The sequence below is a fragment of the Pavona decussata genome, unplaced genomic scaffold (genome assembly GCF_977016875.1).
Source record: "Pavona decussata unplaced genomic scaffold, jaPavDecu1.1 SCAFFOLD_9, whole genome shotgun sequence".
NCBI lineage: Eukaryota > Metazoa > Cnidaria > Anthozoa > Scleractinia > Agariciidae > Pavona > Pavona decussata.
This window is the reverse complement of record NW_028145432.1, coordinates 1,599,526-1,612,500: the sequence shown is the minus strand read 5'-3', so window position 1 is coordinate 1,612,500 and position 12,975 is coordinate 1,599,526. Positions and strand designations below refer to the sequence as shown.

At 41.1% G+C, this 12,975-nt stretch overlaps 2 protein-coding genes and 1 pseudogene across 3 annotated transcripts in view; all 3 read right to left on the bottom strand.

The window, feature by feature from the left end:
* LOC146488478 (uncharacterized) overlaps positions 1 to 12,975 on the bottom strand; it is a 247,934-nt pseudogene that overhangs the window by 165,969 nt on the left and 68,990 nt on the right. The window lies entirely within an intron of this gene.
* On the bottom strand, positions 4,948 to 6,990 carry LOC146488488 (uncharacterized). The gene has a single exon (XM_085116382.1). It carries the CDS (start codon positions 6,983 to 6,985, stop codon positions 5,174 to 5,176), a length of 1,812 nt encoding a protein of 603 aa, XP_084972508.1. The 5' UTR covers positions 6,986 to 6,990; the 3' UTR covers positions 4,948 to 5,173.
* LOC146488487 (uncharacterized) lies at positions 8,447 to 10,889 on the bottom strand. Its single transcript, XM_085116387.1, has 3 exons — positions 10,829 to 10,889; positions 10,205 to 10,289; positions 8,447 to 9,501 (listed from the first exon to the last, which is right to left on the bottom strand). The coding sequence occupies exon 3, from the start codon at positions 9,452 to 9,454 to the stop codon at positions 9,032 to 9,034; it is 423 nt and encodes a 140-aa protein (XP_084972513.1). The 5' UTR covers positions 9,455 to 9,501; positions 10,205 to 10,289; positions 10,829 to 10,889; the 3' UTR covers positions 8,447 to 9,031.

Genomic DNA, 12,975 nt, shown 5'->3' with positions numbered 1-12,975 from the left:
TTCCCCTATTTTTCCTGCTTGTGATAGAGTTGGAGGAAAAGGCTGATTCTCGTGCTTGAGAAATTCTTCGAGATTACCATCGCGTCTTTGGCAGGCTATGTACACACGGGAAAATAAAGCACAGTCGTTCTTAAGGGCTGCAACTTTCTGCTTATCCTTCGTCAGGTTCCTCTGTTGTTGTTGTTGTTGTTGCTGTTGTTTAAACAGGGGTAACTTGTTCTTCTTTATTGCTTCGGTTATTGGCTTTGTTCTTTCCTGGAATCTTTCTTTGACAAAGGCTTTGTACTGATCCTGACCAATAGACAACACCTCTCTCACAGCTTTAACTACTGTATCATCCATGATTTCTTTTGAGTCTAGGACAAGAAGGTCTGTACTGTCCTCCTCAATGGGATTACCCATGTCCTCAATTGCTGACACGAGTGACAACATGTCCTTCTTAAAGGCAGCCTAAACGCCCGGAATTTGCTCATAATGGTGGCGCTTTTCTTCACTGACTTTTTTGGAATATGTTTCCTCGAATTCCTGGATGATCCTTGCGACTTCGGGCCCAGCAATCATCCACCTTCTTAATGCTGCTGGATTTTCCGTCAGTCCGACGGCTCCGCCTTCCCCTTTAACCTGCGCATTCACTTGCTCGTGCACATGGTCTAAAGCAATTGAAGAGAAAACCTTCTCAGTCTTATGTACAACGAACGATCCATTTGTGAACTCCTGGTGGATGTCAGGGTGAGTTGAAGATAGTAAATTCATATCACATATATGTACACTCATCCACCTGGTGAAGTTGATGTGGTCTAGTGAGAACATCCACGGAACCAGCGAGACAAGTGACTTCTTGTACAGTGAAAAGTTACCTTCTCTGATAGCTCTGATTAACTGCAAGACACATAACTCTAAGAGGAGGACTCGATTCCAATACAGAAACTGCAGGCGCTCTTTGGACATTTTATTGACCCAGTCTGTAAACTGGAGTGGTTCTTCACCATTCTCGAGGGTTTCAAGGTAATCACTATATGCCTTACTCGGCAGGATGAACAAACAAGTGGCAGTAACCTGGTGCACCCGTCTAGTTCTTGTGACGTGAGTGGCTTTGATGAAAGAAACAGCAACTCCTCCAGTTGCAACTTCAGCTGCTACAAGGGCGCTGGTCCAACCACTTCCATCAAGCCAATCTCCAAGGAGCTTAAATGCCGCCATCTCGATGTGTAATCCACCAAGCATCGGAATGAACTTCTTCTCTCCATCAGTTGAAGGCCAGTTCCACTGGATGAGTTTTCCGAGTGCAAAAAGTGGTTGATCCAGTGCAATAACAGGTGTTTGGCCTGGGTTGAAATGATTTACTGCAGCTTTAATCATATTCATAGCGTGTAGAATCATAGGGATGGAATGTGCATTCTCGTTGAAAGTAGGAAGAAGCGATATCACTGCAGGAACGCTGTTGTAGGTTGACGACATGCATGGAATGCTGCCCAGGATATGAAGTCACCTTTCTCAAGAGTTGCTTTTGATGCTAACTGTTTTGCATTTCGAAGCCATTGGAACACTTCTTCTTCTGGCACATCTACTGGAGTCATCGTTCCGTGTTCTAGGCCTATATAACAACTGGGAGGCTCTGGAATGATGGGATCATTAACTAGCAGAACTGCAGGAGGAACATTGCAAAATGCAATAGGTAGCTCGCTTATAGCCTTCAGTTCTTGAACAGTTCCATCTATCACATTTATTCCACGTTCAGTTCCTTTTATGGTGGCCGTAGGATGCTGAACTAGCGATATGGTTGTGCCATGAAAGGAGTAGCTTGCCGTTGTAGAACTCGGGTTATGATCAATATTGCCGATGGCTGCTGTAGTGGACACATCTTTTCGTAGTTTTGAAGGGCAGACAACACCTTCCTTTTCAAACTGTTCCGTGACAGAATTAGCTAAGTCCGTGGAAATATCCATCACCCGATCATAGGAAATGCATAAACCAAGCTTGTGCATGACTTCTACAAGGCTCCTCTTTCTCGTTTCACCGTGAATTTTCAGAGCTGTGTATACTGGTAACGTGCATTCTCTTTCTCTTCTCTGGCGCACAGTTTTCCCTGCTCTTCCCTGCTAGTGCTCTTTTTTATTTGAAATAAGGAGGGGAGGGAAGAAGACTGGGTGAATTAGTGAATAACTCTTTTTTTTTTTCTTCTTAGTGGTTTCGAGGGCTTACCCTTACCCAACAAAACAACATTTGCAAGTATAACGCATGGTTTTTTTTTTAAATAAATGAGGTAACAAGTACTTTAATTACATCACCACTAGAATAACATTATAACGGTCTAAAAAGCTTTCAAAAACAACGAGTGCACTTTAAATATACTTCAAATGTGGTCTTTGAATTGTTTACAATCAAAACCTCTGCATTGCTAGTAAAAAATATGGAGTTTTGCACAGTTTTTACTTTCAGCCTCGTTTTCATGTAATGACAAACGTGGCGCCGCCTATCTCCCCACAATGTGACTTTTCACGTTGGCCCTATATCAGAATTTAATAAGCAGCCTAGGAGCTATCTTTTTGCAAAGTTTCATGCTTGTATCACAAAACGAACGATTTTAATATTTTTTGGGCTAAGCAGCTGCACTATTAGACAAAATCCACTCTGGGTGATTCATTTGTGAGACAAATGATTAACTTGGCTATATACTTGTACACTGTTACTTCCTGAATTTAAAAAATATGGCTACAGTGTTCATATGTTCTTTTGATGTAAGTTGTTTTTTGTTTTGTATCGTTCTTGGAGTTTTGCAGAAACCCAAGGTCTAGCCAGCCATCTGTCCCTGTTTGGACAAACCATGGTGATCCATGAACAGAACACACTCATGGAGATATCCGGTTTTTTTGTGACCTATTGTGGAAAGAATAATATAGGGGGGATATAAATTATAAATGTGTTTTGGGTGTCACCCTTTCTGTTGAAAAAAGGCAAGGTAGATTACACTGTGTATGATGTAGGGTTGTTTCGTTGCTTTCATGCATGGTGAAAGCAGTGACCATCACAGGAAAAAAATTAAAATACCCATTTTGGAATAATATTGGAGTATCTGTGGTTTTATATTGGAATTTCACTGGTAGATTAATTGGAATACCAACATTGGAGAAATGATATATATATACCAATATTGGTATTTTTTTTATAAATTTCCCAACATTGGAAAACAATGATACTTATTTCAAAAACATTGGAGTATTAGTTTTATGTTCCCAACCTTGGTTTTCATTGGTATTTTTCTCATAAATTTCCCAATATTGGAAAACAATAATACTTATTGGAAAAACAGTGAAACATTAGTTTTATTTTCCCAACCTTGGTAATGTTAATAAATTTTCCATCATTAGAATATGTTCTTACTCATTGGCAGAACATTGGGTTATTTTCGTATTCAATGGAAAAACATTGGGAAATTAGTTTGTTTAACCAACGTTGGTAAATAAGATAATTTTTCCAACATTGGGAAATACTGAAATGCTTTGAAAAACTAGTGGGATATTAATTTGGACTTTCCTGCAGGTCTGGTATTAGTGTTAATTCGCCGACGACAATCCGAGGAAGGGGGATAAGGGAATAAAGACCCCAAAACAACAAAACAAAGGACACAAAGAGTTCCGTTTGGCACAGAGAGAGGTTTATTTGAAGAAATAGGTACAAGAAAATAAAATAAACAAGTGAAAACAATCCTATACTACTTCAAAATAAACCTCTCCGCCCACCAAAGGGTGGGAGGGAAGGGAAGAAATAAACTAGAACAAGTTGTACAATAATGTGTAGTGAACGAAATTAGAGATTAAATAATCTTGAAAACGAAAGTCACATGCTTATCACGAGTTACAAGTAATAATTAACCGTATGTATGATATTTAACTATATAATAATACCGTATTTGTGGGGCGAATTAAACATTTTAATTGACAATCAAAATATACCAATTCGCCGACGACAATCCGAGGAAGGGGGATAAGGGAATAAAGACCCCAAAACAACAAAACAAAGGACAGAAAGAGCTCCGTTTGGCACAGAGAGAGGTTTATTTGAAGAAATAGGTACAAGAAAATAAAATAAACAAGTGAAAACAATCCTATACTACTTCAAAATAAACCTCTCCGCCCACCAAACCCCAAAAGGAGCAAAGAAAAGAAAATAATGATAAACTATCAAGACTAGAGAGCCGAGGTCATACGAGAGGCCACAAGTAATTTAGAGGAGTGGGACAACTCCAAATAAGATTTGTAAGCCTCTGAAGACCAATCCCCAAAAATCTGAATAAGTTCACCAGGGACCCCTGTATGAAAGGCCCAAGATGCCCCACCCCTGCGAAAGGAGTGACCGTGAAAGGAGCTAGCCTTGGGGACCCCTGCCCGTGCTAAACGTTGACGAAAACCCAACACAAACTTAGCCTTAGTAAGGGGAATAAGAGTACCCGTGGAAGATGGCAAGACGAAGGTAGGGGAGCTGGGAGGAGCAGGTATGAGAGAACACATGATATGATACATGTGAACCGGACATAAGGGGGACCCCGGGATCCTGACCAAAGGGATGGTAAGCTTCCGTTGGCCAAACTGAATAGTTTTGGTCCAATGGAAAGTAACTAAGAGACCGTACGAAGTAGGCGAGATATCCTTTCGACATAACAAATGATTAGGATCAAAGGCCTTACTCGATAAAGGCACAAGATTGGAAATACGAGCAAACAGAAAAAAGGCAAACAGAAAGGCGGTAAGAAAAACTATATCGTCAGTAGACGAAAAATCACTAACAGCCGCCACCTCCCGCAAAATGAATGGAGTAACCGGTGGTGCGCGGATTGGACAATGTTGTACCAGACGCGCAATACCCCGTAAAGTAACTTTTATTTCAAATGACTGGGTGTGAGGGAAGGGTAAACCTGCGATGAGATATAAAAACTTTACCCCACTTATGTAATTCTGAACAGATTAAGGTGTCAAAGATCTACTTAAAAACTGACAATAAAGACAGATAGTGTCTATGCTAACTGGTAAATAGTCCAACTTAAAATAAATACAGAATGACAAAAATGTTCTCCATTGAGTCAGATGATTCCGATGAGTGCCCTCACCATATGCGGCACAGCGAGTGCGCTGCAACTTAGCACGTAGTAGGGCCAACTCCTGACCTATGAGGACAATTACACAGAATCAGTGAAACAAAAGTACTCGGCAGGTACAATAACCTCCTCTAGAGCACTAAACAAAGGCATAGCACAAAACTGGGAAGCATAGCTGTTGTCTAAATGCCAGCGAGATAACAAATCCGCGGCACGGTTCTCAGAACAACTTAAATGGGCGGCTTGCAGTTCAAACTCGTGACGAGCAGCAACGAACCAGAGTTCTCGCAGAGCAGCGGCCAGGAAAGAATCCCGTGCTTTCCCCGAATTGAGCGCCTGAACCACGGCAAAATTATCACAACGCACTAGGATGCGAAGGCCAGGCCAGTGGCGGCCCCACAAGCGTACTGCCACAAGAATGGCTAACAGTTCCAAATTGTGAATGGCCAGAGATTGCTGAAGTATGCCAGGCGGGAAAACAGGATGAAAATAATGAGTACTCGACAAGCCACCACAGCCAGTAAGACAGGCATCGGTAGAGAAGATGGCATCAGGTTCAGTCCAGACATTACTCGGAATTACAGAGACACCATTATAAATGCGTAAGAATCGTAGCCACCACAAAACATCCTTTCGAAATTCGGCAGAAAGCTTGACATGATGATGATTTTGTCTGACAGTGCGCAGTAAGACCAACATCCGTGAGAAAAACAATCGACTTTGCCGCAAACATTTACAAACGAAGGCCAATTTGCCAATTAAAGACTGCAGTTGTTTCTTAGAAGCGGATCTTTTGACTGACCAGCTGTGCAAGAGAGTCTCCAATTCGAGCAGACGATCAGGCGTGACTGACATTGTCATGAGTTCTGTATCAAACAGCACACCTAAACAGGTGACGCGAGTTGAAGGTGGGACGGCTTTACTACACGACTCCTCAAGACCTAATTCCGATAACAGAAAGCCTGAAAACTGATAAGCAGCTGGAGCCTCAGATGGGAGGGACACACCAATAAAGTCATCCAAATAGCTTACCACGTCATAACCTGATTGTTCACAAATAAAACAAACCGAGCGCGTAATGCGTTGACAAGCCATGGCCGCCATCCGAAGACCCATAGGTAAAACAGTGTCAAAATAAAAGTTGCCATGCCAACAATATCCCAGCAGGTTGTAGTCCCCAGGGTCCACGGGAAATTGACGGTAGGCACGTTTGAGATCACGCTTAAATAAAAGACAACGGCGTCCATACCTGTTCACTTTAGAGGCAATGAGATCAACAGTTGGGTAATACAAGTCAAAGTCCTGTCCCAGATAGGAGTGTGACGAAATCCCATCGTTAACAGAAGTACCTGGCGGCCAACTCAGATCCAAAATAGTACGCCGCTCCGACGAATCAGCTTTTGGGACAGAGTTCAGTGGGGAAGTAGCAATGTCACTTGAAATCGGGTTCGAGGCAAAAGGACCAATCACAGCACCCCGTAAGATCTCAGTTGAAAGGTAAGCGTCCACCGCATTTGGATACTGTAACGTTCCCAGATGTGTGTGCGAATCTGTGACAGGGAAGGTGGAATTCTGGTAATCAATAGACCATCCAAATTCTAGGAAATCGCAAACAATGTTATCAAAATAATGCTGGAGATACTCCCGCCATTTAGTGATGTGTAAACGAGAAACAACAGCTCGCCGAGTAGAGCGAAAATTCGGGAGACCTGAAGCACGAACACATTCATGCAAGTGCAAACAATATGAAGTATAATCAACCATGAACAAGTCATCTGAAGATTGTTCCTGCGCACCCCAGTCCACCCGGAGAGGAAGATTGTCAGGAACCAGCGATGGCGATATCGATGAAGATCGCAAGGAGACATTCTCATGCGCGCCCATAACATCCATGGGAAAATTGTCGTGAGACCAAGAGAAGACTTCCCCCTCCGGGTCAGGAAGCGAGGAAGGTGAAGATAGCAAAAAGTCAGTTAAAATGTCAAAGCTGTATTCATCAAAATCGGGTAGTCATTCCTCAGAAGGTTTTGGGGAAGACGAATCTGCAGGCTGTAAAGGACAAGTAGAAGATGATTCTGGATGGCGAGAGATAGTTTGATCGGTTCGGAAGCATTTACCGCAGATGTGCTTCACCCATTTTTGCTCGTTACGAATGAGCCCATAGTGATCATTCTTGTGGAAACACTTGCCCGTTTGCCACTCTTTACAAGAAAAATTGCCACGAGCCAAAGAAGATTTGTCTCCGGAGCCAGACGAGCCAGCCTTCCCAGCGTAGGAACGGTGCAAGAAACAGTTTTCCAAATGATGGAAGGAGTCGCCCCAGTGGGCCCGGCCTCGTTCGATCTCAAATAAGACGGCGGCATGAAAATCACGAACGATCAGCCACGGGAATTGAGCGGCCAGATACATGAGCGTAGTTAAATGTTCCATTCGAGCCTGCTTTTCCTGTGATGGTAGTAAAGGCAAAGATAAAATGGAGGAGTAACCGGCAACAAATTCAGGTAAGGAAAGGTCGCTCTGCGGCCGTAACTGCGGCTGTACTATGCGACTTGTCACTTTGGAAAGTTTCCCGGACTTCTTACCTTCCGATCTTTTCTTGGTTTTACGATGCTCGAGATCATCATCCTCGGCGGAACTGCTCTCATCAGAGGCGGCGGAGTCAATCCCCAGCTTGTCCAGCTCTTTAGCAACACGAGCGGAGACATCGGGAATAGAGCGAACTTGGTCCACCGAAGGAACGCCCCCTTTTGCTTGCGACGACCATGGCGCCTTTGCTTTCGCCTGCAGGCGTTTATTTTCAGCTTGAATTGAGGCCAATTCCTCTTGCATGGCTCGCAGCTCGGCCTCGACCGTCAGCGATTGTCGTTCCGCCTTCGCTGCGGCCAGCTGGTCTGCTAAAGCCTGTCAAGCGGCGGTCAAACGCAACGGAGGCGTTGGAGAAGAAGTACTATCACGAGGTAAATCTGAGAAGCTGTCGTGGAACACGTCCTGTTCTGCGTCCAGCGCTGCACTCGGATCCAAACGGCCGTCATGAAGTGCAGCGTAATCAACGCGATCTCGAGAATGAAGATTAGGTGGACTGGTAGTTGTCATTATGAAGACAAAATACTCTCGAAGAGAAGAAATAAACTAGAACAAGTTGTACAATAATGTGTAGTGAACGAAATTAGAGACTAAATGATCTTGAAAACGAAAGTCACATGCTTATCATGAGTTACAAGTAATAATTAACCGTATGTACAATATTTAACTATATAATAATACCGTATTTGTGGGGCGAATTAAACATTTTAATTGACAATCAAAATATACCAATTTACCAGCTTTGGAAAATGGTGGTGAATGGTTGGAAAAATATTGGGAGATGATGTTATTTTCAAACTTCTGTCAATAAAAAAGGTTGGGTTAGCATATCCCAACTTTGGGAAACAATACAAACCAGTGGGAAACCACTGGCACAGGACACCAACATACTGTTAACTTGATACTGTTAACATTAACAAGATGTTAAAATAAACTATTATCTGGATAACTAGTATTTTTAGTAACCATAACAATCGTATATATAGACTCTGTTGGCTTTTATGAGATGAATACTTCTTAAATAACACTAAGCATGAAAACAGTGACTACATCATTCAAGTGAATCTGATAAATAGTAAATGTTGAAAAGCAAACCTGGTAGATTAAAATAAAGAGATGTAAATTTGTGAACTGTTCACTAAAAAACTCCTATTAAAAAGTACTTATATAAGGCCAAACCCAACAAACGTGAACAATTCTCAGTCATGCATGCAACACAAGAACTCACAACACCGAGTAAAAGTACCAAGTTCTCCTGACACAAACATGCATTGCAAGAGCTGAGAGTTAATACTCAAAAGGATTATTTTCACTCTCATGATCACTATCATCTGAAGTATTGCTATGTGAAGAGCTTTATGTGAGTACAGATGAACTTGCCAAAGTTCTTTCAAGAGCAGCGATGCCTTTTTTACATTTACTACCATCTGAAGCACTGCCACCAACTGAATCCTCCTTAGGGTTTCCCTTATTTACATAAGTATACAAGAAAGTAATGTCCTTAGATACTATTTCATTTCTATTAATGCTGTTGTAGTTGAGCTGCTGGTCATTTTCTTTTGGGGTGACACATCCTTGTTTAATTAGTTCCTTGGAAATTGGGATCGCCGTATCATATTTGCCTAATCCCCTTGTTTTAACGGAAAGATGCTTAGCAAGGGGAACGAGGCTTCTTTTCACAGACAAATTGTCATAGCAGTTAGCCTTGAAAGCTACCAATAAAACTATTTTTGCAGATGTTTTACTTGACATCTTATTAAGATCATGCTCCACTGGCATATCGTTTTCCTCTGATGAGTCATGATCAACAGCTTCTGTATCTCCCCCTGTCAACAAAGGCAAAATCTAAACTTAGAATGAACACAGGAAATCAGCATTACCATTTTCCATGCGAACTAAAGCAGGTCAGTTCTAATGGTTCTGCTCTAAAAGGGGGAAATATAGTTGTCCACGACAGTTTTAATGATTGGAACTTGTACTGGCTGACCTGAGGGAATTTGATTCAATGTCACTAATCCCAGCAATTAGTCCACGCTTTTTCCCAAGAGTATTAGCAGTTGGTCAACAGTAACATAATAATCAATGTCTTGCTGCTAAACATTTTCGTCTTGATGCTATATGTTAAGCTCATGTGTGAACCTGTGGTGTTTTAGCTACAGTATCGCAGCAAAGGTGGTCCAAAAAGGAGCCTCTTACTTGCTAATAGGTCCCAGTAACTACTCTGACAAATTATTAATACAAGTCTTCAACTAATGGTGCATGTAAAATGTAAACTAGGGATGCTAACCTAAATCATGGTAGGCATAAGGCTTTGCCCCGCTGAGTGGTACCAATAGGCCTATTATTTCGGGAGCTCATGCACTATAATGAAACAACAAAAGTAAATTTTTGATTCGGGGGAAACCAATCATTTAACGCCTAGTCACCGGAACACTCAGAGGTACATGTAAAGTGTAAAAGATGGTGCATGCATTAAGTGACTGCGTACACTCAGGTTGTATGAAAAAAAAAAATGTAATTTTGGTTTACCTTCACTGCTGTTGCTTGGAGAGCTAGAAGTACTGCTTGTAATTGTGCCTGATGTCTTTGCCCTTTTTGCACGAACATGTCCAGCCTATGATTTAACACAGAAATATAATTTGAATAGTATGTTACTAGAATTCTGTGGATGACGCATAAATTTCTACATGGTACTTTCATTACTGTATTTACAGTATTACCTCTATTTAGCCCTCCTGCACCTTCTAATAAGTCTTCCCAGGAATAAAAATGTCAAATTAGCCCCCTCCCGAGGTTTAATTAAACCCCCACCTCAACTCCCAACAAATAGTAAAATCAGTTTTCACTGGATGGTTGACTAAGATTTTGCTACTGATTTCAGTCACTTTGACATTTGTTAAAACTTTATCTGTCACATATTGCGTGAAATGCATGAATGATTGTGTTGATGGATAATGATTGAACTATAGTTTTCTTAAGTGATATGCTAAACACACAAACTTGCCTTGCAAATACAGACTCAAAAATTGCAAAAATAAATTCAGGCTGGGAAAATTGAAGGGGCATTATACTCCGCTGCCTTGCTCCTTTCACTGCATCATCGTTTCTCCTGCTTCCTTCTAACAAAGTCTGACACAATAACAAAAAAGATACCTCAAAGTCGTAGCCATCAGAGATCCTCTGATTTTTCTCTTGCGTCCATTGCAATATATGGGAACAATAATTAAGTTTATGTTTCTAAAATGCTCTCTCCTAGCAAAGAGATTCCAAAATATCAAACCGAAAAAGGAATTAAAAAAAGAAAACAGGGAAACTCAGCGTGGAAGTCGCATTCTGATTATACTTAATGACGCATTGACAAACAATATAAACATTAGCTCTTTGGCCGATGTACCAAGCGCTCTTTTTGACCTTATTTACATTTTATATACAGTGATTCTCTAAGTAATTTTTACCTGAAAAGCGAGAATCGTTTATAGAACGCTGTAAACAAATCGGCAAATCCATGTATCCGTTTAGTAAACGGAATTTGTTTATTGATTGTTCGTTAGTTTGTAGGACGGGAAGTTGTTTTCAAAAATCTCGATCCTGAAGCGGCGCGTCGCGAGTCAACGTGATCATGGTGATTCATTTCTCTAGCTTCCCCAGGGAAAGATAAAATATCTCACCTACTTCAGAGAGTTTGCGATCTTCAGAAACAAGCCTTATTGTCGGAAATTGTTCGACAGAAGAGAGAACAATAGCTTGAATATATGAATACTTAACAACCCAAAAATTTGGGGTACATACTTAAGAGCGGCGGTCAGAAAATATCAAGCATTTGGTGGCAGAACTCGAGAAATCAATTTCGCTCATTTTCTGGCTACAAAAAGCCTTTAAGTAGAGAACAAATTTGCCGCCTTCAGTTTTCTCTAGGAGCGCTTAACGTTCTAGAAAACTGAGATAAACAAATTTGACCCGCGAGGATCCCGAAAGTACCCGCACGGCAGTGTGAAATTAATATTCTGTACTGACTCTTCATCTGGAAGGAAAGAAGATCCATGGTATTTTTATACTCGGTATTGACAGCGGAAGCACCGCACGTTTATAGCAAAGTTTGAACTAGACTTAACCATTACTAATAAAAGCAAACAGAGCTTAGGAAAATGTCCCTTTTCTAAACAGGAAAAATCCCGCAAAAACGGATAAATTTTAAAGATAGTTTTCGCTATGTGGTATAACGCCGATTTTTCTTAAACTTTGCCTTTTAAGTAATGTAACGTTGTTCTTGACAATGTATTAAAATCAGCGTGGGTTTTGAATTAAGCACTTTACACGACCGTTTTGAAGTCACCATAATTCGTTTAAAATTCCGACAACGGCTAAATAAACAACCGTTGTTGGGTTACCGTGACAATAAACAGACTAATTTTACATATACCAAAAAAGCGTAATGAAAACAAATTTCTTTTAATCTTTAATTACAATAAGGTAAAGTCCGGTCTGGGAACCGATTTTTCTCGTTTGCGTTGTGAGATTTTTGCTTATAAAACCATATCTAGTAAGGAGCAGTAAGCGTCTCGATGTCCATTTCTTGAGTTCGCTCAGGTGTCAGATTGCCATTGAAACCGCATCAAAGGGAAATCTGTGGGGTTGAAGTTCTCCCCTATGACTATGGTAAAATGCTCGCTGAAATAAAAATTGGAGACCGGTCAAACTTTCCTATTCTGTTTTTAATTCGCTAAATAGTTAGGGTTGCGTTTTACAAATTCCGAAATCACCAATAATCAGTGAATATTAATAATATCACGCATTGGTGTTTACCAAAGTAAATTGAATTAGTAAAGTAAATGTAAGATAAATTCAATTAAGGAAACTGGAAAATTTGTCACTTTAAATTTGGTCTGATATTCTTGTGCTGTCATGGAAGCATGGAGGTGGTCTTTTAGCTCCTTGGTCGGAGGTCCTTGCTCTTACGACCCCAGAGACAGGAGCAGATCAACTGAAGTAAACTAGTGCAAAAGGAACATCGCCGGTCACAAGGCTTCCTTGTCAATAGCCGATGTAGAAACCGAAATTGAACTTATTCTGACAAGAATGTTTATCTCCTTCACCATGAATGTTCATCTCCTTCACCTTTCGGAATTGACGATTTGTCTTCGACACCGTTCGTCTCTGGGCATTGGCTGGCGTCGAGGTCAGTTCAAATAAGTGTCAAACTTCTCCGCCGGTATCAAGCCATGACAGCCAGGCGCAAAAAGCCGCAAAATTAGAACGAGGACTTGAAAAAAATTCGTGTTATTTGCTATGGAAGAAACTAG

Coding starts and splice junctions, on each gene's coding strand:
- LOC146488487 (XM_085116387.1), bottom strand. CDS start 9,454: ATGCCAGTGGAGCATGATCTTAATAAGATGTCAAGTAAAACATCTGCA.
- LOC146488488 (XM_085116382.1), bottom strand. CDS start 6,985: ATGGATGTTATGGGCGCGCATGAGAATGTCTCCTTGCGATCTTCATCG.